Source organism: Hypanus sabinus, chromosome 9 (genome assembly GCF_030144855.1).
Source record: "Hypanus sabinus isolate sHypSab1 chromosome 9, sHypSab1.hap1, whole genome shotgun sequence".
Taxonomy (NCBI): domain Eukaryota; kingdom Metazoa; phylum Chordata; class Chondrichthyes; order Myliobatiformes; family Dasyatidae; genus Hypanus; species Hypanus sabinus.
In genome coordinates, this window is record NC_082714.1 from 63588792 (window position 1) to 63614344 (window position 25553).

Sequence of the window (25553 nt, forward strand, 5' to 3'; positions counted from 1 at the left end):
TCTCCACACTGCACATTATAGCAGAGAAATACTCTCTACATCTACAACTTCCTTCTTACAACTACTCACATTATCCATATAGGGCAGGGGTTCCCAACCCAGGGTCCACAGACCCTTTGCTTAATGGTATTGGTCCATGGCATAAAAAAGGGAGGGAACTCCAGTATAGGGCTTTGTATAGCTGCAACATAACTTCTTGCCTCTTGTATTGAAGATCTAAGGACCAATATTCCACTAAGCTTTGCAATTAGTTGAATTGGGCTTTAATGGCTGTAGGGCAGTTCTGCAATGCGTGCAACAGCATTCAAGACTTCCCACGGCAGGATGCTGCAATGTGGCAGTACAGAAAATACTGGAGATCAGATGCAGGCCACCTAAACATGTACTCTGTACCTGAGCCCATCATTGAATCTAGAGGCAGTTCACACATGGATGGGACAAAAAAGGTAAATGAAGACATGTGATTCACTTCTATTAAACTCTATCTTAATTAATATAAATTATTTTAATCAATACAACCAATTTACATCAGTGAATTGTAAGTGATGTTTTTATATACGTTTGTAATTTTAATTTTTATGAACTTTTTTGCCCATATTTGAAACTTCGTGGAGTCATTGTTGATTACATCCCATTCACCTGCACACCACTGCGTCACCACATCAAATAAATCCTGGTATTGGGAAAGGTCACATCCAGAGAGTGTTAAATGTAGACTCAGTGGATACTGGAACAAGGCAAGTAGATGGATTTATGGTACACATCAACCAGAATCTAAGACAGCAAGGGCTAGATTCAGTAGAGATCAAGGTGTTATTAAAGTGTTTAACAGCATGGGTACAGGGGGTGGAGATGCATCTCTACCAAAGGAGGTATAAGGCACTCCTTCCCTCCGCTAGCCTGCAGGTCACCCTTGGGCAAAGTGTAGAACCTGCTTATCCCACCCCCCCCACACATTGATCAGGGTCATGTGAAGCCATGGGAGCAGGTGGTGGATGGTCCTATGAGCAGCTGGTGCAAATCACACCCGGGTCATGCAACCACTGAACGCCAGGCAGACAATCTCTGAACAGAATTGATAATGGCTGCGGTCACCATCTTGTAAAGACACTGTCCATAAGAAGGCAATGGCAAACCACTTCTGTAGAAAAATTTGCCAAGTGCAGTCATGGTCATGAGACCATGATCACCTTCTTAAAACAGCATGGCACATTATGATGCTGATGGTGTTTAACAACATGCTGAGCTCTACTGAAGCTGTTACAAGATGTCCCATTCAGTATGAAATGCAGCAGAGGATTGCAGATACTGGAAACCCAGACAAAAACACAAAGAATACAAGCATCATTGGAGAGAGAAACTGAGTCAATGTTTTAGGTGAAGAGCCAGCTGGTGGTGCAGTGGTATCCACACCGGACTTCGAAGCGATTGGTTCTGTGTTCAAATCCGGCCAGCTCCTTGCAACTAGGCTAGCAACTCAGCCTCATAAAAACAGGCAAATGCCAAAGAAACAGCAAGGTTGCCACCTGATGCATCACAAGGCGCGTAGAGGAACAACCACAAGAAAAGTGAAGAACAAGTGTGTTTTATGTCGCAAGGTGGGAAAGGGTGAGAGGAGAAGAGGGAGATTCTGTGATAGGGTGACCAAAAGTAACAATTATTTTAAAAGCCAAAAGTTAGAGACAGAGAGAGGAAGCAGAAAAATTAAGTGGAACTGAAATATCTCACAAAAACAAAATGTGGCAGTGGCTTGCAACACAGAGAGTTTGCAATGTGTTGTGTCTAGATGGAAGGTGGATCTGTTCCTTGGACTTACATTGGTCAATATCAGAACAACATAGGAGTTTGAAGGTAGAAGTCAGGAAGGGAATGGGAGAGAATTCATGTTCCAAGCAACTGGAAGCTCATACATGCTTGTACACTGAATACAGGTGTTCTTGGAAAGCAATCTCCCAGTCTGTATTGGGTTGCTCCAGTGTAGGGGACATCAGATGGCCACACCGCCACAAACCCGGTGGTTCTGGTGGATGAGGTAGTGCAGTGGCTGCGGGTTTGTGGCGTGTGGCCAGAGTTAATACAGACTGAATACAGATGACCGGGTTGGGAGAAATGTAAATGAATTGCTGCTTCAGCTAGAAGGACCGCTTGGGAAGGGATGAGGAGCAAGGACAGGTGTTGCACTTCCTGCATTCAAATGGGACGGTGATGTGAGAAAGAGACTGGTTGGTGAAGATGGAAAATCGGATCGAGGAGTCATGAGGGAAATAGTTACGATAGAGTTCTGAAAGGGGAGTTATTCCCATGGTAGAATCCCATTGAAGGTGGCAGAAATGACAAAGGATAATCTGCTCAATGTGAAGGCTGGTTGCATGGAAGAGAAGAACAAAGGGAAAAGCTGATTTCAAACTGTGCTTCCGAAGACAAAGGACAACGTTTAGCCCACTGCTCTGATCCTATGTATAGTGCATGCAAAGGTCAGTTTTGTCTCACTCTGGTCTAATCAACCATTGCCCTCTACACCCTGGTCAACTCTGGGCTACAATTTGACATATCTCTGCATTCACCTCACTAATGTAAACACAAATGATCAAAGAGTTTACAGGAGGACTTCAAAGGAGAATGAGGGAGGGAGGTGAATGTTGTGAATTCCAGAGCTGGGAGCCTATTCAGTTAATGAGACAAGCAACAGATCTGGGCCCACTTCTTACCTGAAGCAGTTTCTGTGATAAAGTTTTCCATCGACCAAGTACCGTTGAACCAAGAGAACATTTTTTTTGCAGATGCCACAGCTACTGGTTAGGGTCCCTGACTTGCTTGATCTGTCTCCTGCATCACGAGCTGGAACCTTGTTCTAAAGAGAGGGGAAATGTCCACATTGCACATTAATTTCTCCAAGTGTCAGTCACAAGACCCTCCACAGTCTTCCCACAATTTGACTGCTTTGAGGATGAGAGATAGTTGACCTGAAACGGTGCTGCTCAGTGCACGGTTTACATTGCTGACAGAAGCACAACCAAAGAACCAACAACTCAGAGGCAGTTCACACTGCCAATAGAGGCTATAGGAAGTTCATGCAGAGCGATGGAATTGAAACAGAAAGTGACTATGAAACCCTCAGCCGATCTGGGAGAAATTTACCTCGCAGCAGAACTATGCATTGTGGTAATTGTGGGAGAGAAGTAAAACTGAAATCCACAGAATAATTTAAGAAAAATTTGATAGCAACAGACTGATAAAATGGAACTTCAACTCCATTTAGTTTGTAACATCACAAAGGCAAAGTTTTTTGTCTCTGACCCTCTTCACCAACTACGGGCAGCCTCTCCCACCGAGACACCCAGACCAGCGGTAAACGATAAACGGGTAGCTGAGAGTTAGTTGCTAATTAGTTTGTTAATGTCACATACCCTGTGATATAATTAAAAGCATCTGCAAGTCAATATCTGGCTATACTTATTATCCATACATGAGCACAGTGAGGTAGTACAAGAGAAAACAGAATGCAGAATATAATTTACGGAGGAAGTGCAGTGCAGGTCAACAATAAGTGGTAGATTAAGACATGAAAAGTTCAGCTTTATCATATAAAAGGACTGCTCAGGAGGATAGTAGTCGCCCTTGACCCAGGTGGCACATGTTCACAAGTTTTAGTATCTTTGGCTTGATGGGAGGGGGAGAAGGGACAATGACTGGGGTGGGAGGCATCCCTCATTATGTTATGAAAAGCATCCTGTCCAACTTGGTGTGGCAACTGCTCTGCTGCAGACATCAAGAAATTGCAGAGCATTGTGAACACAGCCCAGTCAACCAAGAAAACCACCCTCCTTTCCTTTGATTCCGTCTACACTTTCCACTGCCTCAGGAAAGCACCCAACATAATGAAAGACCCCTTCCACCCCGCTCATTTTCTCTTTACTCTTCTCCCATCAGGAGGAAGGTAGAAAAGCTTGAGTGTGTGTACCACCAGGCTCAAGGACAGCTTCGACCCTACTGTTATCAGAGATTTGAATGGGCCTCTTATGAACTCCCCATCACCCAGGACATGACCTCTTCTCATTGTTACTATCAGGAAGGAAGTACAGGAGCCTGAAGACACACTCAGTGACTCAGGTACAGCTTCTTCTCCTCTGCCATCAGAATTCTGAGTGGATATTGAACCCATGAACGCTACCTTCTACAAGCTTCTAATTTGTGGGCAGAACTGAAAAAACGTGTGCAAGCAAGGAGGCCTACAAACCTGACTCAGTTACACCAGTTCTGTCTGAAGGAGTGGAACAAAATTCCAGCAGCTTACTGTGAGGAGCTTGTGGAAGGCTGGCCAAAACGTTTGACCCAAGCTAAACAATTTCAAGGCAATGCTACCAAATACTAACAACGTGTATGTAAACTTCTGACCCAATGGGAAAGTGATGAAAGAAATAAAAGCTGAAATAAATCATTCTCTCTATTATTATTCTGACATTTCACATTCTTAAAATAAAATAGTAATCCTAACTGACCTAAGACAGGGAATGTTTTCTAGGATTAAGTGTCAGGAATTGTGAAAAACTGAGTTTAAATGTATTTGGCTAAGTTGTATATAAACTTCTGACTTCAACTGTATAGTTAAATTAAATATATATACTTACAGTAATTCACAGATTTTATTATGTATTGCTATGTACTGCTGCAGCATAATAACAAATTTCTGCCGGTAATGTTAAACGTGATTCAAGTTGTGAATGTGACTCTGAACTACTGATCTCTCTATCTACTTCACCATGGCCCTTGCACCTTATTATCTACTTGCACTATACTCTCCCTGTAACTGTAACACTATATTCTGCAGTGTTTTCCCCCTCTTTACTACCTTGATATACTTATGCATCAAATTAACTGTTTGGATGGCACGTACACAAAAGTTTTTCCACTGTATCTCGATGCATGTGACATTAATAAAGAATATAAGAAATAGAAGCAGGAGTAAGCCATCTGGCCCATCAAGGCTGCTCCACCATTCAATAAGATCATGGCTGATCTGGCCATGGACTCATCTCTACTTCCCTGCCTTTTCCCCTTAACACGTAATTCTCCTACTATGCAAAAATCTATCCGACCCTGTCTTAAATATATTTACTGAGGTAGCCTCCACTGCTTCATTGGGCAGGGAATTCCACAGATTCACCACTCTCTGGGAAAAGCAGTTCCTCCTCATCTCCATCCCGAATCTACACCCCTGCATATATGTTCCCTAGTTCTAATCTCACCTATCAGTGGACACAACTTTCCTGCCTCTATCGAATGTACCCCTTTCACAATTTTATATGTTTCTATAAGATCACCTCTCATTCCTCTGAATTCCAACGAGTACAGTCCCAGGTGACTCAATGTCTTCTCATAGTCTAATTCCCTCATCTCAACTTCACCTTCACCTTGAAAAACAAACTCCAGTTCTCTCACCACAGACACTGGCCAACTTGGATGCCACAGTTTCTGATCTTATATCAGATTTGCAGCAACCATCATTGTTTTCATAAACCAATTCAAGATCTCCATTAACTCTCCCCCAAGACTTCTCCAAGAACAATCCCAACATCTACTCATGAAGCTCTCTTCCCTAGTCTTCCAGTTAGTGGATCCTGCTTGCACAATGCGCAGATACGTTTCAAGTGCCTGGCCTCCAAAGTAATGCACCCTGATCTGGCAAGTTAGTGAAGCTCCCAGATTAACTGTAACAGCACTCACCGGCGTGGCGACCCGGCATGTTGCCGCAGCATGAGGCACTGGCTCATGGTTGTCAGTCCGTGTATTCTTAGGGTGTTTTGGCTTACTCTCAGGAGTCAGCCTCTTCTGCGCTGGCTCCTCACTCGAGTCAGTTGCAGGTCTTTTAATGTGAGCCATACCACCAACTGCAAGAGAGAAGAGCGACGTTAAAGGCAGAAAGTAAAATAAAAACTTATATAGTTTGGGCTTCAGTTTCGTGTGCTATCCAGGTGTAGCATGGTAGAATAGCAGCTAGTTCAACTCTCTACAGTGCCAACAATCATCAATCGGGGTTCAGTTCCCACCACCATCTGTACGTTCTCCCCATTATGGTTTGGCTTTCCATTTACACCCACTTTCCAAAGATGTACAGGCTAGGGTCAGGGTTACTAAGTTGTGGACATGCTATGCTGATCCTGAAGCATGGCAATACTTGTAGGCTGTCCCTGACACAGTTGCACTGTGTTGGTCGTTGGCACAAACAACTCATTCACTGTGTGTTTCAATATACGTGTGACAAATAAAACTAATATAACATGAAAGAAGAGAAGATAAAGGAGCAGAATTAGGCCATTTGGCCATCGAGCTGCTCTAGCATTCAATTATGGCTGATTTTTTAACCCCATTTTCCTGCCTTCTCCCCATATCCATTTGGCCCCCTGCCAATCAATCGACCCCAGAGATACAGAAAGAGATCCCGAGGAAACAGATGTTAAATTATATGTGGAAATGAATTTCCAGTTAGGTCACTGATGAGCTACAGAATTGGAAACGGATTATCTTTTATCTCTGGAATGTGGGTGTGGCTGGGAAAGACAGCATTTATTGCCCATCCCTAAATATCCTGGAGAAGGTGGTGGTGAGTTGCCTGCTTGAATCACAGAAGTCCTTCTGCAAAGGTGCTCCAGCAGTGCTGTTGGGGAAAGGAGTTCCAGAATTTATCCAGTGACATTGAAGAACAAATTATGTACTTCCAAATCTGGATGACGTGCGACTTGGAGGGGAACCTGCTGCTCTGCTGACCTTCTTGCCGGGAGAGGTCGCATGTTGGGGGTGTGCTGTCAGCAGAACCTGGGCCAATTACTGCAATGCATTTTGTAAATGGTTCACACTGAAGCCTGGCCTGCAATATCGCTTAAGCTTTGAAATACCCCCGCAAATCAGTCATTACACAGGTAAATAAATGCCAGCCTTCTTGCTGATTAAATAAAAGATTAAATAAATAGGTGCAAGATTAAATAAAACAGCTTAACAATCTAGTTGGATCACACGACAACTGCATGCTCAAACACGACCAGCTTGAATGTTGAGAACTGGAAAGAAACCGAAAGTAACATGCAGAAGAGTCTCGTTCAACCAAGTAGCTGTTCTTTCTGCTGTTCTCTTGACATTGACAGATGTTCTCTCGCAGAGACTGTGCCCCAGAAGGAGCTGTAACAAAAAGTCAGTGGCTTCAACCTGACTGGGGCCGATTCTCAGTGCTCATTGCCATTCTTACTCTCAGTAATCCAGAGAAAATCATGTTAACTGGTGCCTGTATTCATGCAACTCACAATAAGGGCTGTGGCCACATCCAGGCATGGATATTATCTGATGCTTTGCTATAATGTTGACTTCAAAACATCAGGGATGTTCACAAGGATGTTCAAATCCTCGAATGATCAGTGTTCAGCAAGATTGTGGCTACTCTGATCCTGACTTCAGTTTCATGTTCCTGTATGATCCCCAAAGCCTGCAGTCCCCAAACAAATCAAAGATCGGCACGTTTTAGCCCTGAATATACTCAGTAATTCAGTCTCCACTGGGGTACAGAATTCCAAAGACATTGACACAGAAATCATTTCTATTTCAAATGGCAGTTCCTTAGTCTAAAGCCATATCCACAACTTTCAATCCCCCTATCAGAAGGGTATCCTTGCTTTGTGGCTGCATCACTGTCTGGTATGGGGGGAGACTACTGCACAAGACTGTAAAAAGCTGCAGAGGGTTATAAATTTAGTCTGCTCCATCTTGAATACTAGCTTACAAAGTACCCAGGACGTCTTCAAGGAGCAGTGTCTCAGAAAGGCAGCGTCCAATATTAAGGACCTCCAGCACCCAGGGCATGCCCTTTTCTCACTGTTACCATCAAGTAGGAGGTACAGGAGCCTGAAGGCACACACTCAGTGATTCAGGAACAGCTTCTACCCCTCTGCCATCCGATTCATAAGTGGATACTGAACCCATGAACACGACCTCACTTTTTAATTATATACATTGTTTTTTGCACAATTTTAATCTATTCAATAATCATATACTGTAATTGATTGACATATTTATTATTATTATTTTTCTTCTTCTATATTATGTATAGCATTGAACTGCTGCTGCTAAATTAACAAATTTCACGATAGTAAACCTGATTTTGATTCTGATTCTGTAAGGAGACAATTCTCAAGGTTGAATATTGTATTGGTACTTTGATAATAGATGCTTTGTGAACTTTGAATCCTTGACCTCCTGAACGATGGGACACAATCAGTAAGGATAAATGCAACACCTCCAGCACTGATGTCTTCACAAGCCTCAACCCCTACTCGACCCTGTCGCAGTTGATTCTACCCTAACCCCATCCCCAGAGTTCGCAGTTGATAGTACCATAGCAGGCTCCATCTCAAAACATGGTAAGTCTGAGTACAGGAAGGAGATGCAGAGCCTGGTGACATCTTGCCCAGATACCAGCCTTTCCCTCAATACCTGCAAAACAATGAAACTGGTCATTGACTTCATGAAGTGGGCACATGCTTCTCTTTACACCAATGATGCTGAGTTCAATGGGTGGACAGTACCAACAACCTACGCTGGTCCAACTATATTGATGACTTGGCTAAAGAAGAAGGCTAAAAAGATTTAGCATGTCCCCTTTCACCCTCACCAACTTTTACTGATGCAACATAGAAAGCATCCTGTTTGGATGCATCACAACTTGGTATGGTTACCATTCTGCCCGTGACCACGGAGAGTTGTGGACACAACTCAGCACCACAGAAACCAATCTCCACCTACGTGGATTCTTTCTACATTTCCTGCTGCCTTGGTAAAGCAGCCAGCATAATCAAAGATAATCAAAGACCCCACCCACCACATTCACTCTTCCCCCATCTCCCATCAGGCACCTAACACCAGGCTATTCTAAAACCAGCTTCCCTAGTACGATAAGATGGACTCTTGACCTCACAATCTATCTCGCTATGACCTTGCACCTTATTGTCTATCTGCACTGCATTTTATTCCACAATGTTTTACCATTCTCCCTCTTACTACCTCAATGAGATGTTGTAATGAACTGATCTGTATGAGTTCTATGCAAGACAAGTTTTTGCTGTCCCTCAATAACTGTGACAATGACAAACCAATCTCATGAGTCAACCTGATGAAACTCTCTGAACTGCTGTTATTACAAGTATGACCCTCCCTTAACCAAGCTTCAAAATATTAACAAGAGAAAAGTTTGCAGATGCTGGAAATCCAAGCAGCACACACAAAATGCTGGAGGAACTCAGCAGGCCAGGCAGCATCCATGGCTCCAGAGAAAGATATTCAAATTTCAAAAGCAGAAGACTGTTGGGAGGGATTTGAGGGATAATGGAGCAAAGATAAGATGATTCAACCAGGTTCAAATTAAACAGCAGAATTGACACAATGGGAGGACAGATATGTGGAGCAAGATTGCCGCCTCCTCACCACCCGTAAGTGCGACCAATGTCACATCCAAGTCATATCATCCAGATTTGGAAACAAATCATTGCTCCTTCGCTGTTGCTGGTTCTAAATCCAGCCCCTCCCTTCCTCATATACCTGCAGAAGCACCATGGGCTGCGGACCCACTCACCCCGGGTGCAGTGAGCAGCACCACTGTTGTCACAGGGGGCGGATACTCACTGGGTGACCGGCCTGTGAAGAAATTATAGTACTGCGAGACGTAGGTCAGGATGCTCAGCCTGTCGGGGACTCTCAGCGCCACCATATCTTCTGCATCCAACAGTGCCGGGATGCCCAGCTCCTCCTCCGCCACGCGGAAAGCCTGGAAAAGTGAGCAAGACTTTAGCAAGCACCTTTGTAGGGTAATTGGTTTATTATTGTCCAGTGAGAAGCTCTTGTTTTTGTGTCAGCCAAACGGATTGTTCCAGTTGCTCATCTGTGTGTGATCAAAGCCACACTAACTGGGCACTCTCCCTGTAAGCATGACTAGAAATGTTAAATCTGAACTGTCCAGAACATTAGGCAAATCACATACATGGTTTACCCACCTGTAAGTGCACAGTCCATGATTGTAAAACAAGCTACATTAGCTTTTAAAATCAGGTTTGATTGCTTTAAAAGAATAACTGGATTTCCACACACCACCACAGATACAGTCTTGTATTTCTGCAGAGCTTCACAAGTATCAAACACTAGTCACTGGGTATCATCAACTATCCGCGTCTTGAGGAACTCTGTGGCTCAGAAGGGAAAGGGGAAGACGGGAAGTGGTGGTGATAGGGGATTCAATAGTTCGGGGAGCAGACAGGCGATTATGCTGACATGAAAAAGACTCCTGGATGGTTTGTTGCCTCCCTGGGGCCAGGGTCAGGGATGTCTCATATCAGATCCACAGCATTCTAATGGGTGAGGGTAAGTAGCCAGAAGTCATGGCACATATTGATACCAATAACGTAGGTAGGAAAAGGAGTGAGTTCCTGAAGAGTGAATATTGGGAGCTTGATAGGAAACTGAAAAGCAGAACTTCCAAAGTATTCATCTCCAAATCATGAACCATACACCAGTGATTCATTTTGGAAGGTCAATTAAAGGGTCAATTACAGGTTTCTTAGCAGTGTGGAGGAACGGGGGTTTTTGGGGCCCATGTCCATAGACCCCTCAAAGTTACCTCAAGGTTGTTATGAAAGTGTATGATGTCTTGGCCTTCACTAGTCAGGGAATGGGTTCAAGAATTTGAGCTAACTTTCCAGCTCTGTAAACCCCGGTTAGACCACATTTGGAATATTGTGTTCTGTTCTGGTCACCTCACTATAGGAAGGATGTAGAAGCTTTAGAGAGAGTGGAGAGGAGATGTAGCAGGATGCTGGCAAAGGGTTTTGGCCCTTTATTCCTATCCATAAATTCTGTCATTTTATGTGTGTTCACCAGGATGCTGCCTAGATCAGAGAGTACATCTAATGAGGGTAGGTTGTGTGAGCTAAGCATTTCTCTTAGGAGTGGAGGAGGAGATGATAAACAGGTGCAAGATGATAAGAGGCATAGGTCAAGTGAACAGCCAGAGACTTTTCCCTGGGCGGAAATGGCTAATGCAAGGAGGAATAGTTTTATGATGATTGTAGGAAAGTATTTGGGGATGTCAAAAGTAAGTTGTTTTTTTTACGGAGAGCTGTGGGTGCATGGAACATTCTGCCAGAGGCAATAGTAAAGGCAGATACATTGAGGATGTTTAAGAAACTTTTAGACAGGCAAGTGGATGATAAAAACTGATTGGCTATGTAGATGGGAAGAGTACATTGATCTTAGGCATTGATCTTATTGTCAAAGGCTCAGCACAATACCATGGGCCGAAGTGCCTGCACTGTGCTGCATTGTTCCATGTTCTACTGTAGGTTAAAAGCAGACTCCCCACACTTGACAACCAGCTCATTATTTAAGCCGAGGTTGAGCCTTGCTCCTTGGTCCGTATTTCCCCACCATGTTCACCAGCTGAGACATTGAAGCACTATTCCCAAAGATTTATTGCTCAAAATAATTGATATTTACATAGACCAATTCGCATGTCCTATTATATTTTAACTAATGACTCCAGGGCAAAGAAGCCACTAACAATTACAGTTTGGCAATTTCATTCCGAAATTGGTGCATTATTTAAAAACAGAGAAAAAAAGAACACAGTTAATTGATTTATGAAGCCCGTTGGAAAACGGTGCCAGATATAGAGGTGTTCCTTCCCTGTCGTATATCTAACATCTTTAGACTGGGTACTGATGAAATCATAGTAACCATGACCACTTGTCCGATATACAATTAATAACAAAACTATCTGCTTTGATGCAGAATTTAATTAATATTAGGACGATCCAATATTATTAATATCGGGATTATCCAAAGCACATTTATAATGATAGAATTCATCATTTGACAACCATTCACTTTCTGCTTATGAAAAATAATTATGAAAGGAGAAATCTATATGATTTGCTGATCAAATTTAATTCCTTCCTAGTGTGTGCTCCAACTTAACATATAACACTATCTTTTATTATTTTTCCCAAAACTTAATCTGAAAATTCTGTAATATTAAAAAGTAAACATTGCAATGTATCAATGACCTGCTTTCTGTTTAGTAAGATATGAAGTGCAAGGGTACAATTTCTGGCACAGCATCTTCAAGTATAGCAGTTGGAAAGGCGTTGGACCCAAACAAACCCATCGTCCATCAGTGATCTCTCACTGCCCTCTGGAAAGCTACAGGGAAATGTGGATGGAATGTTTCACTTGGTGTGGTCAAGGATGCTCCCACATCACCTAAAGATTTTCATACAGCCCAGTGGTTCTCTGGGCTGCTTCTTGATGTCCTTCTTTGAAAATCACCTGACACACACAAAATGCTGAAGGAACTCAGCAGACCAAACAGCACCTATGGAAAAGAGTGAAGAGTCGACATTTCAGGCCGAGACCCTTTTCAGGACTGGAAAAGGAGAAGTCAGAGTAAGAAGGTGGGGGGGAAGGGAGGAAGATGCCAGGTGATAGGTGAGATCGGGAGGTGGGGTTTGAAGTAAAGAGCTAGGAAGTCGATAGGTGAAACAGATAAAGGGCTGGAGGAGGGGGAATCTGATAAGATAGAGTAGAAAGCCATCGAAGAAAGGGAAGGGGAAGGAGCACAAGAGGGAGCTGATGGGTAGGTAAGGAGAGGGAAGCAAGAATGAGGAATGAGGAATGGTGAAGGAGAAGGGGCAGTTACTGGAAATTTGAGTAATCGATGTTCATGCAATCAGGTTAGAGGCTACCCAGACAAGATACAAAGTGTTGCTTCATTGCAGCAGTAGAGGAGGCCACAGATTGACAAATCGGAATGGGAATGGGAATGGGATTGGGTGGCTACAGCGAGATTCCACTTTTCTGGCAGACAGAGTGTAGGTGCTCGGCAATGAAGACTCCCAATCTACATCGGAGTTTGTCCGATATACAGGAGGCCGCACCAGGAGCACTGGATACAATAAGTGACCAAGCAGACTTACAGGAGACGTGTCGCCTTAAAACTACACTTGAAAAATCACGTGTTGTTTTAAAGAAAAATAAGTTTCATGGACACAATTGCCAACGCAAACAGTTTAATTCAGTATTTTATCAACTGAATTATCCATTTTAATGAGTTGAATTTTGACCCATTGACAGTGGTGGAATCTGAACTGTCTGTGGATTATTTCTAAATAATACAACCCTGCCCATCTGCGTGCAGAGACAAACAGATAAAGCTCAGTCAGAAAGTGAATTTGCCACGTGCTTATGATACCCACGTTCCTCCACAAAGTTCAGGATGGGAAAAGGAGCAGGATGTGAACTTGAACCCTGGGGAATTGGTCTCTGTGCGGGTGTTTCAGTGATTGGAGTACATTGCATCCAGTGGGAGTTCACGGGATTCAGAAGCAGACCCCTCCATTTGGACTAGAGAACTGACCTGGTGATTATGGAGGGACTGTGATTAAGAAGTTTTCCAGTGTTGGCAATGTGGTTGATAGGGAGGAATGAACTTTCCAATTGAGGGAGATATCAGAACGTTAAGCACCTTCACTCTGTCCTCTGCAGAATCTCCCGATGGTTACCCATTTCAGTCTGACTTCCCCTTCCCATTCTGACATATCTGTCCATGCTTCCTCTACTGCCACAATGAGGCCAAACTCAGGTTGGAAGAGCATGTCATATTCCACTTGGATAGCCTCCAACCTGATGACATGAATATCAATTTCTCTCACTGCTGTTAATTTCTTCCACCAACCCTAATTCTCAAGCTTTTTTTCCATTCCCCATTCTGGTTACCCTCTCAGCCTTTCTCTTCTCCTCACCCGCCCTCTTTTCCCCTCCTCCTTCCCTATCATCCATGGTCCACTGCCCTCTCCTATCAGATTCTTCCTTCATCAGCACTTTACCTCTTTCATTTATCCCCTCCCAGCTTCTTATTTCAATCCCTCCCTTCCCCCAACCACCCACCTTCCTCGTCACCTGGATTTACCTATCAACTGCCAGTTTGTACTCCTTCCCCTCCCTGCAACTTCTTATTATGGCCTCTGCCCCCTTCCTTTCCAGTCCTGATGAATGGTCTTGGTCCCGTAGATGTTGCCTGATTTACTGAGTTGCTCCAGCATTTTGTGCGTGTAGATATTAGTGGATTTCTTTAGTAGACATAAAAATGGGACTCAAATGGGAGAAGAATGAGAGGGGAACACATTGAGGGAGGGAAAACAAGGAGCGAGAATACAGGAGAATATGTAAGGGAAACAAGGGATTCCATGTCGACAACCTCTGACAGAAAAGAAAAGGTAAAGAGACTGGTTAAACACACTATAAGCCTACCTTTTATTGGCCCAGATATGCTATGGCAAATCCAGAATGCAGAAAATGTCACAGATAGTATTTTCAGTAAGTCAGTCACACTACAGGTTCAAAAAGGAAGAAGGGCATGCAGATAGCACAAGAGTCCCCTGTGGTCATGTCCCACTTAAACAGTGATATAGTTTTCAATACCATTAGGAAATTAAGCTCAGATGAAAGTAGCAGCCAAGTTTGTAGCCCCACTGTTGGCTCTAATGCACAGCAGCCAATCCAAGCAGTAGAGCTAGGGGATGCATTAATGGAGGAACAGATAGGCAACTCTGTGGATGAAAGCAAGTCAAAAATTATCTGTTGCCTCCTCAGTGCCGGGATCAAATACATCTCCAATCAGGTACAGAAAGTCTGATTGGGGAGGAAGAACAGCTAGAGAGCATGTGACCAACAGCTGAAGTGGAAAGAGGAATGAGGTCCTGCAAAATGAATTTAGGGAGTTAGGCAGAAACTTAAGCAAGAACTCTCAGGTCACCATACAAAGATTATTCCTTGTACAATAGGAGAATAGGACAGGTATTTGCTTGTCTAGTGAGCTGTTGCAGGATGGAGGGCTTTGAGTATTTGGATCACTGGGGTTACTTATGTCATGAGGGGCCTGTACAAAGAGTTCCAGTTGTCTATAAACTTGAAGGGACCAATATCCTTGCAGGGCTGTTTGCTCATTCTACTCAGAAGGATTTATCAGGGAAGGGTGTAAAGCACAGCAGCAATGCAGCAGGTGGGAAGAAAACGTGAAGATTAAATCAAGCAAGTCCAGTGGGCAAAACAGACAGAGGCATGGGACAGCTGGCAGGCTTAGCTGCAGTTTAATAGAAGGAACCTCACAGATAAGTCCAATAAGCTGAGAACATGGATCAGTACTTGGAATGATGATGTCACAGAAATGTGATTGAGGGAAGGGCAGGAATGGCATCTTAGTGTGTCATAGGGCATAGAAGTTACAGAAGTGATTTGGGGGAGCGGGGTGGTGGTGTATTACTTAGAGAGGATATCCTGAAGTTATTTGCCCATTAAACCATGTGATTAGAACTCAGGAATAAGAGAGGGCAATCACTTTGCTGGGGTTCTGCTGTTAGCCTCCCAATAGTCTGCAGGAATTATTGGACTAAATATATAAGCAAATTGTAGAAAGAAGTTAAAGCAATAGGATTACAGTAATGGGGAAATTTAACTTTCTCATTACAGAGATTCCTTAATGCAAGGGGCTCAGATAGACGGACATGAGGTATACTAAATTATGAGAGGTACAGGTGGGTAGGTATTTAGTACAGGGATCAAAAACAAGAATGTGAGAGTTTATATCTGCAACTTACTACCAGAGAAGGGGATGAAATCAAATGCAATCACTATGCTTTAAAATCATTTAGATTGGCAATTAAATAGGCAAAGGAAGGAAAGATACAAACCTTTTGCAACACATCGGCTGAGTGTGGATGGGCAAAAAGACATGGATGGTGTGGACCAAAGAGCTGCCTTCTGGGTAGAGTAACTCTATGGCACAGAATGCAAGAGTAGAGTTGTCATATGGATGTGGATATGAAGCACTGATTAGGCCACCGCTGATGCACCACACAAAAGGAGTGTCAGCCCCAGAGAGGGTGAGGAGGAGATGTGCAACGTGCTGCCAGGACTGGAGATTATTAACATGAAAGAGGGGCTGGCCAGGCTGAGGTTGATTATTCAGAAGAAAGGAGATTGTGGAAAGATTTAACCAAGCTATATAAGATTGGGACTTGACCTCGAGGACCTACTTTCCTCAGCAGTAATGCTGATGATGCGGGGTGAAGAATTAATGCTGTGGTAAAAAGTATTAGAGAGGAGTTGAGGAAACATTTACATTCCACCAGAAGATTATCAGTGTATGGTAGCCATTGTGTGAGTGAGTGCAGAGGCAGGACCCATATTTAAAATGCATGTTGGTGAACAACTAAAAACCCATGATCTACAAGGCCACAGGCTGAAAGCAGGCAAGCGAGATTATCCCAAATTGTTGCTTTTTGGACTGTATGAATGAGATGGATCCTGTAGTGGGAGAGTCTAAGACCAATGGAGACAGCTCAGAACAGAGGACCATCCTTTTAGAACAGAGATGAGGAGGAATTTTTTTTAGCCAGAGAGTGGTGAATCCGTGGAATACATTGCAACAGGCAGCTGTGGAGGCCAAGCCTTTATGTATACTTAAGACAAAGATTGATAGGTACTTGATTGTTCAAGTCTTGAAGGGATACAGGGAGAAGGCAGGAGATTGGAACTGAGAGGAAAATTGGATGAGCCATGATGAAATGGCAGAGCAGACTCGATGGGCCAAATGGCCTAATTCTGCTCCTGGACGTTACAGTCCTATGGATCAATGGCATACTCTCTGTGGCATGAATTTTTGGTGATTCTGAGGATATAGCAATCTGAGGATGAAGCACAATCCACCTTGTCATGACCCTTGTACCTCAGTACATTGCACTGTGCTGACACAATACTCTTATCCTGTTGTTGCCTTACCCTTTGTTCTACCTCAATAATCTTATATTTTTAAATATCTGTATGGGTGGTTTGAAAAACAAAGTTTTTCCACAGTATCACAACATAACAAATCAACTGCAAACATTAGATAGTATTGGATCAAAATAAATATCTTAGATTGTAGGCAAGCTGGAGGATCAAGCACAGCTCTGAATTCGGCAAAAAAGCAACAAGCCATTGCAAAGGAAAGTGATAGCACAAAACAGGTATCAAGTGAGATGTATAAACATGGACTGTAAAAGCTCACCTAATATGCATAGGGAAAAGATTAGATAAAGGTGAAAGTTAGGTGAATGAGCAAGTCCATGGTAGATGAAAGATAAAGTGGAAAAAGTGAGGTCATCCACATGCAAAGTACTATAGGATATTTTTATAAAATTAAAAAGTGCTGGTTTTGACAAATCTGTGTGCCTTTGTACACAATAAAAACATGCAGCAAGTAAATATTTGCCTTTACTGCAGACGGTTTGTGTACAACTGCAGAGATGGGTTGTTTCAATTGTATAGGACCCTGGTAAGACCACATTATAAGATCATACGACAATAAGATATAGGAGCAGAGTTAGGCCATTTGGCCCATTGAGTCTGCTCCACCATTCAATCATGACTCATCTTTTCTCCCCTCCTCAGCCCCACTCCCTGGCCTTCTCCCCATAACCTTTGATGCCATGTCCAATCAGGAACCTACCAAGCTCTGCCTTAAATACCTGACCTCCACAGCTGCCCATGGTAACAAATTCCACAACATCACCACCATCTGGCTAAAGTAATTTCCCTGCATCTCTGTTTTAAATAGATGCCCCTCTATCCTGAAGTTTGTCCTAGACTTCCAAACATTGGGAAACTGATTCCTAGGATGGATGGATAAAGCAGTCTGAGCAGTCTTTGTTTGAGTTTAGAAGGACTTAATCTCTTATTGATAGGTACAAAGTTCATAGCTGGGAGTTGACTATTGCTGTGGCTGGAGTGCCTGGATCCAAGAGTTCACAGCCTCCAAATACAGAGTCAGCTTTCCCAGACAATTATCTTCAGACAGAGGGAGCAAATCTTTGGAATTCTCTATTGAAAAGGGATGTGGAGGCTTTGTTACTGAATATCATGACGGGTCAGATATGGAGTGATAAGGGATTCCTGTACGAAGGTGGCACTAAGGTAAAAGATCTTCTATACTGTTATTGAGAGACAGAGTGGCAACGCCTATTCCTTATTTCCATTCCTTACTCCTTCTGTGCTGACTGGAGCAGAGAGAAGAGTCAGGAATTGCTGCCTGCAAGTAAGCCAGTGCATGAGGCACTTCTAGCATGTAAAGGATCATCTTTTTCTCAGCTTTTATCTTGCAGTATTATACCACAGACTAGTCGATGCCAATCATACAACAAAGCCTCCTGATTTACACATCAGGATTTTAAAGACAGCTTGGCCCTTCATCCACCCACACATCCAGATGCTTGACTTGAACAACATGTGTCTTTTGGACTAATCGGCACTTAATGTAAGCAATCACTTATTCATAATCCCCTGAGGACTTAATGCAATGTTGAAAAGTTGGAACAGTTTGTAAGTCCAGACCTACAAAAACACAATTTTGCAAGTTAAAAGCAAAGAAACTCTAGGACAGATGACCAGAAGATTGGGCAAAGAGGTACATTTTAAGAAGAACTTTAAAAGAGAAGAGGTGAGAAGGTGAAGGAAGAGTTTAAGATTTGGACAGCCAGATGAACAGCTACCAATGATAAGGCAGAGATGGTCAACACCACGACCTGAGAGGATGACTCTCCCTGCAAACCACGGCTCATCTACCACAAGTACCCCAAAGACGTAGACTCCCACAATGTATTATGTTCCAGACCATTTGCAACTGAACTCATCCACATGACAAACATCAAGCCTCCCCCATTGAACCCAAAACCTTTCTCTCCCCATCGATGCTACCTGACCAACTGTGTATCCCCAACATTTTCTCTGTTTAACTCAGATTTTCAGCATCTACAGGTTTTATTTGGCTTTTTACTTAACCCTGTACTTCCTTAACCATGTAAATACATGGAAAGCTAGGTGAGTACATGAGGGAGAAAGCAGTGAAAGGGTATTCTGACAGAGTAGGGGAGGGCTTCTTTTAACCTGGGCAAATGCCAGTAGTCTGAAAGGTTTAATATAAGGCAAGACACAAATAGCATTTACTGTTATTCTAAAAATGGTTGTTATTGTTCCTGGCCCTTGCTGAACTCATAGCAAAGGTCATCCAGCTTCACCTTGGCCCCTTTGCTCTTTTGGGCTTGGATGGAATTGGAAAAGAATAAAGTCAGATTTATCCTCGAGATCTGAATATTGTGTGGACTGAATAGAAGGTTATTTCTTTATTCTCTTCAGAAGGCATTATTTGCACACTGATCAGAGTTTAATATCTTAACTTTCAGTTCCAAGAATTTAGACTTAGATCTTTTTCGGAAATATATAAAGTTGATTAAGTCAAATTTACATCACATGTTGCAGAAATTTGAGGCATTTGGAGTTATTGCTTTGATTATCACGAATAACCGTCAGCTTTGGAAACTCCCTGCTCATTTGCACAAAATATATTTCTGCTGAATGCCAAATACATTTTACTTTGGGCTTTCAGTCACAAGACACTCCAAACTGAGCACAGGTTAGGAGGAGTCGTGTGTGAAGAAGTGGATTAATGTGACTAGGCGCAGTAATATGAAAGATCTGCTCAAATCAACTCCTTTGGGATTCATTGTTGGCATTGCAGAGGGTCCAGAGCAGGTTTACGATAATCATCCCAGGAATGAAAAGGTTAGCGTATTGGAAGTGTTTGATGGCCCTGGAGTTCAGAAGAATGAGGGGGAATCTTATTGAAGCCTACCAAATATTGAAAGGCCTAGATAGAAGGTGTTTCCAATAATGGGAGAGCCTTGGATGAGAGGGCAGAGCCTCAAAAAAGTAGGACATCCCATTGTAATAGAGATCAGGAGGAATTTCTTTTGCCAAAGGGTGGTGAATCTGTGCAATTCATTGCCACCTGTGTTTGTGGAGGCCATGCCATTAGGTATATTTAAAGCATAAGTTGATAACTACGTAATTAGTTGAAGGCATCACAGGTTATGGGGAGAAGGCAGGAGAATGGTGTTGAGAGGGAAAATAAACTGGCCATGATCAAATGAAGGAAAAAACTCAATGGGCCAAATGGCCTAAATTGGCTGCTATGATCAGAAGAATGCCTGTCTACAGGCCTGTCTGGTACTTTATCCTCCACAGGATTCACACTTTCAGTCACTGGTTCTTCAACTTTTTCACGTTCTCTAAGGATCAGAAGATCACCCATCTACAGACTACAGAACTCGCCATCTCCAGCAGGTATGGACATCTCCAGACCCCAACCCCAGCTGCCGACCTCAACGGTTCTATCGACCCCGAGCAGATTCAGAACCCGGACTTCACCGCCATCAATGGGGGTTCCAACGGCCTCGGACACCTTCAAACTGCCGACTGAGCAACCTCCAACTCCGACTCCGACTCCAGCCTTGACCTCCAGGTCTAACGACCCCGAGCAGATTCAGAACCCGGACTCAGATTCAGAACCATCAATGGGGGTTCCAACGGCCTCGGACGCCTTCAAACTGCCGACTGAGCAACCTCCAACTCTAACTCCAACTCCAGCCTTGACCTCCAGGTCGGGTTTTTACGTGGTGCCGCTGGAACCCCCGAAACCCCTACCCCCACCACCACTTTGCAATCCCATGTCTCTCAGGTCCCACCGCCAGCTCATGGGTCATCGGAGATTCCATCTTCCTTTCAACCCCACCTTCCCGGAACATTGCAACCCTCTCCTTTCCTCTCCTCTGACACTACCAACTACATTCCTCCCTCCAATCCCAGCTCTCATCTGCGCTGGGTCTTTACCATTCCCGCTTACCTTCCCCTCTCTGAGGAAAAATGTTCTGTCCTCAGTAAAGGCTTCACCTTTGTCCTCTTGCGTCCACACCTCAGTGAGTTCTGCGCCCGCCATGACGCTGAGCTTTTCTTACTCCACCTCCATCTCAGAGCCTACTTCTTTGGCATTGATAGTCCACCCTGCATAATGACTTCTTCTCCCATCTTCAACCCTCCTCCTCTTCCTGGACACTCTGCTCTGGTCTTCTGCCTGCTCTGGATCTTTCCAGGGAGTTCAAAAGCCTAATGGCCTGAGGGAAGAAGCTGTTTCCCATCCTGACCGTTCTTGTCTTTATGCATCAGAATCTCCTGCCTGACAGTAGAAAGTCAGAGGATGCTGGATGGACGGGTGGGATCCTTAATAACACTAAGGGCCATTCGTATGCAGTGCTCTTGATAAATGTTCCCCATGGATGGTAGGGAGTCTCCTATGATCCTCTTGGCCATTCTCACAGTCCTTTGTAAGGACTTCCAATCCTGTGCTCAGCTGCTCCCGTACCAGATGGAGTTACAGCTTGTCAGGACACTCCCAATGGAAGATTCAGTTAAGGTAGGGAGGAGAGAAGCCTCACATGCCTCAATCTCCTCAGGAAGTCGAGGTACTGCTATGCCTTCTTATTCAGGGAGGTTATATTAAGGGACCAGATGAGGTTATCTTTGATATGAACTGCCAGGAACTTGGTGCACTTGACTCTCTCTATGGAGGAGTCGTGTATGTGCAGACAGACTATGACCAGGATCCCATCACAGACAGAGGCATTGACACCCAGTGACCACAGTTTCCAGCGTACGATGGTGTTAAATGCTGAAGTGAAGTCTATAAACAATAGCCTGGCATATGAGACCCCATTTCCAGGTGTGACAGCACACAGTGGCACCACTCAAATGGATGACCCATCTTCGCCATCCGTGATTCGTCCAACAAAAGTAAAGTCGTAGTTGAATTTGAACATGGCATTGGAGCTGTGCTTAACCACACAGTCATGAGTGCATAGAGAATAGAGCAGGCGGCTAAACACACAGCCTTGAGGTGCACATCAAACATCTAGTTGTGGAGTGAGGTACAGAGGCCCAGGTCTTGGGATCTTGTGGAAAGCCCAACTAAAGGTCATGTAGACTACATCAAATACACAACTGCCTGTTATCATCCTGCTAGCAAGACTCTCCATGTTAACTTTTCAAAAGTTGGTCAAATAGTGGCTCAGCCCTGATTGTGGTGTTGATTGGTGTTAACTGATTAGTTACACATTCCTTTGTTTCTTTTGTGATTATTTTTCCTCCACTGACCTCCTCCACAATGACTTGGTCTATTCATTTCCCCCCTTTTGGCCAACAGAGTCACAGAAACAGGCCCTTCGGCCCATCCTGTCCATGCAGAAACATTTAAACTGCTTTGTCCCATCAACCTGTACCCAGACCATAGCCGTACATCTCTCCCATCCATGTACCAATCAAACTTCTCTTAAACGTTGAAATTAAAATGGCATCACCACTTGCTCAGGCAGCTTGTTCCACACTGTAGTTTCCAGGATTGTTCCTGTCTTCCTCTCCCTCACACCTCCATGAGTGTTGAAAGCTGCTCTTCAAACAAAGGTTCCCGTCATCAGTGTAGCTGTACAGTATTTGTGGAGAATTTATGTCTTGCATGAAAAGGCTGCTTCCTAGTCCCTGCGCTTTTTGCATGATCCTACACATCATCATTACACAAAAGGACATTTGGCCCATTATAGACACAGATTCACAGAGGTATACAGATGAAAACAAACCCTTTGGTCTAATTTGCCCATTCCAATTGTGTTGCCCACTGAGCTATTTTCATCTGCCTGTGTTTGGCCCACAGCCTCTGAGCCTCTCCTATCCATGTACGTATCTAGATTAATTTTATATGGTGTTAACACGCCTGTCTCAACTACAGTTTTTAACAGTTCGTTCCATATATCCTTTGAACGCAGAAGCAGCCCCTTATGTCCCTTTTAAATGCCTCATCTCCAATCTTAAACCTATGTCATTTCATTTTTAGCAACCCTTCCCTGGGAAAAAGATTATGCTTCACCCTGTGCATCATGATCTTATATACTTCTGTAAGGTCACATCAATTTGCCCTTCACTTTCCTTGGTCACTCTTCTTCCCATATGCCCATAACAGCCCTGGATTCTACCACTCAAACACATTTGGGGCAATTTCATCATCATCATCACCACCATTATGTGCTGTGGAGTAATTTACAGTGGCTAATTGACTCATGAACCTCGGGAAGATGGAGGAAACTGGATTGACTGGGGAAAAGCTACACGGTCACAGGATGATGTGTAAACTCCTTGCAGGGAGAAACTGAGGTCTCAACCAAACTTGAGTCACTCAGGCTATGTACACTCATTTTCCAAAAAGTCAGATTCTTGGGCCCAGAATCTGTAGCTGTACAGGAGTTGAAATGACTTCCTGCCATTATGGACTGGAAGAGAGCACAGTAACAAACAGACTGCAGTTATTTATTTGCTCAGCAACACGCAATAAGATCAAAGTTCAACCAGAATTGGCAGAACTGTGTGATGGAGCAAGTCATGCTGCCTTAATACTGTGAATGTAGGGATCTGCATTCCATCACCCCTCTACTAGAATGTTGCATCTCACCCTTTCCCAACCCCACTAATTTAAATGCAAGACAGAACATTAATCAAAGATGCACAGATAATTTTGAAATTGGGTTTTACAGTCACAATGTAGAATTAATTGCTGGAGTTGAGTAAAGACATAGGAGTCAAGCAACACACAAGATGCTGGAGGAACTCAGCAGGCCAGGCAGCATCTCTGGAAAAGAGGAAACGGCCAAAGTTTCAGCCGAGACCCTTCAACAGGACAGGAGAAAATATCAGAAGTCAGATTAAGAAGGTAAGGGAGGGGAGATAAAAATACCATATGGGGACAGAAGGCCATAGAAGAAAGGGAAGGGGAGGGAGCACCAGAGGAAGGTGATGGACAGGTAAGGAGATAAGGTGAGAGAAAGAGATGAGAAAGGCAATGGGGAATGGTGAAGGAGAGGAGGAGCCATTACCAAAAGTTTGAGAAATGGATGTTCATGCCATCAGGCTGGAGGCTACCTAGACAGAACATAAGGTGTTGCTCCATCACGACAGTAGAGGAGACTATGGACTGACATGTCAGAATGAAATGGGAAGTGGAATTAAAATGGCTGGCCACTGGGACATCCTGCTTTGTCTGGCAGACAGAGCGTAGGTGCTCGTCAAAGCAGTCTCCCAACTTACGTTGAGTCCCACTGATATACAGGAAGCCACACTGCGAACATCCGATACAGTAGGTGACCCCAACAGACTCACAGATGAAGTGTCAATTCACCTAGAAGGACAATTTGATGCCCTGAGAGAGGTGGTGTAGGGGCAGGTGCAGCACCTACTCTGATCGCAAGGATAAGTGCCAGGAGGGAGATCAGTGGGGAGGGATGAAGGATAAAGGAGTCGCATAGGGAGCAAACCCTGTGGAAAGTGGGGGGGGGTGGAATGGAAGATGTGCTTGGTGGTGGGAACCCATTGGAGATGGTGGGTCATGTAGTATTATGTGTTGAACGTGGAGGCTGGTGAGGTGGTAGGTGAAGACAAGAGGAAACCTACCCCCAGTGGGGTAGCAGGAGGATGGGGTGAGGGTGGACATGCACGAAATGAAAGAGGTGCAATTAAGAGCAGTATTGATGATAGAAGAAGGGAAGCCCCTTACTTTGAAGGAGGACATCTCCTTCGTTCTGGAATGTAAAGCTTCATCCTGAGAGCAGAGACGGAGGAATTGAGAGAAGAGGATGGCATATTTACAAGTAACAGGGCAGGAAGGGGTATAATTCAGGTAGTTGTGAGAGTCCGTGGGTTTACAATAGACATCAGTAGATAAGCTGTCTCCTGAGATAAAGATAGAGAGATCGAGAAGGGGGAGAGGGGTATCAGAAATGGACCAGATAAATTGGAGGGCAGGGTGGAAGATGGAGGAAGAGCTGATGAAGTCGATGAGCTCTGCATGGGTGCAGGAAGCAGCACCAATGCACCCGTCGATGTAACATGGGAAAAGATGGGGGGGGGGGGGGGGTGATCCAAGTGTAGGCTTGGAACATAAGACTTGTGCATAACATCAATCTTCTATTTTTTCCCTTCCATTTTCTGAATTTAAAATTTTTTTCATCCAGAATGATTCTAATTCTGATGAAGAATGATGGAGTAGAATATCATCTCTCTCTCCCTTGTTGACTCCTGGATATTTCGTATTTCACCTTGCCTTACTTCAGCAATAATTTTGCTTTCAAACTGAAGAAATTTAACAAGAAAATCTCAGTCTTTCAGACAGCATGTGCTACTTACCAACTTATTGTTTTCATAAACATTTTCTTTCTTAAGCGAATCAAAGTTTCTGCAATTGAAAGAGAATAGGATTCAATGTCACTGCCACACCTTAAACTGAATGTGCCTTTATACAAGATATTAACAATGCTTAGAAATTGCTTCAGGACATTTTACAGGGCTCACATTTGCACAGTCAAGAAAATGGCCTCTCCTGAGCATCTTTAAGAACAGGCAAGTGTAGTTCAGGCCTTGGTTGGTTGTAAGGACAGCCACCAGTGATGAAGCTGTGAGAATTACTAGTGACCACAGGCTTGGAATGGGAGATCTAGGAACATGGGGCAGATTACATGACCATGGAGGATCAGAGTTTGAAATTGAGATGGTACTAAGTC

General features: G+C 43.7%; 1 protein-coding gene across 1 annotated transcript in view; it reads right to left on the reverse strand.

Annotated features, from left to right (window-relative positions):
* Window positions 1-25553, reverse strand: part of micall2a (mical-like 2a) — a 114496-nt gene that overhangs the window by 66396 nt on the left and 22547 nt on the right. The window contains exons 2-5 of the mRNA XM_059979776.1: window positions 25180-25228; window positions 9664-9805; window positions 5725-5888; window positions 2709-2851 (exon numbers count right to left, since the gene is read on the reverse strand). Of these exons, the coding sequence (XP_059835759.1) occupies window positions 2709-2851; window positions 5725-5888; window positions 9664-9805; window positions 25180-25228 (498 nt within the window). The remainder of the gene's footprint in view (window positions 1-2708; window positions 2852-5724; window positions 5889-9663; window positions 9806-25179; window positions 25229-25553) is intronic.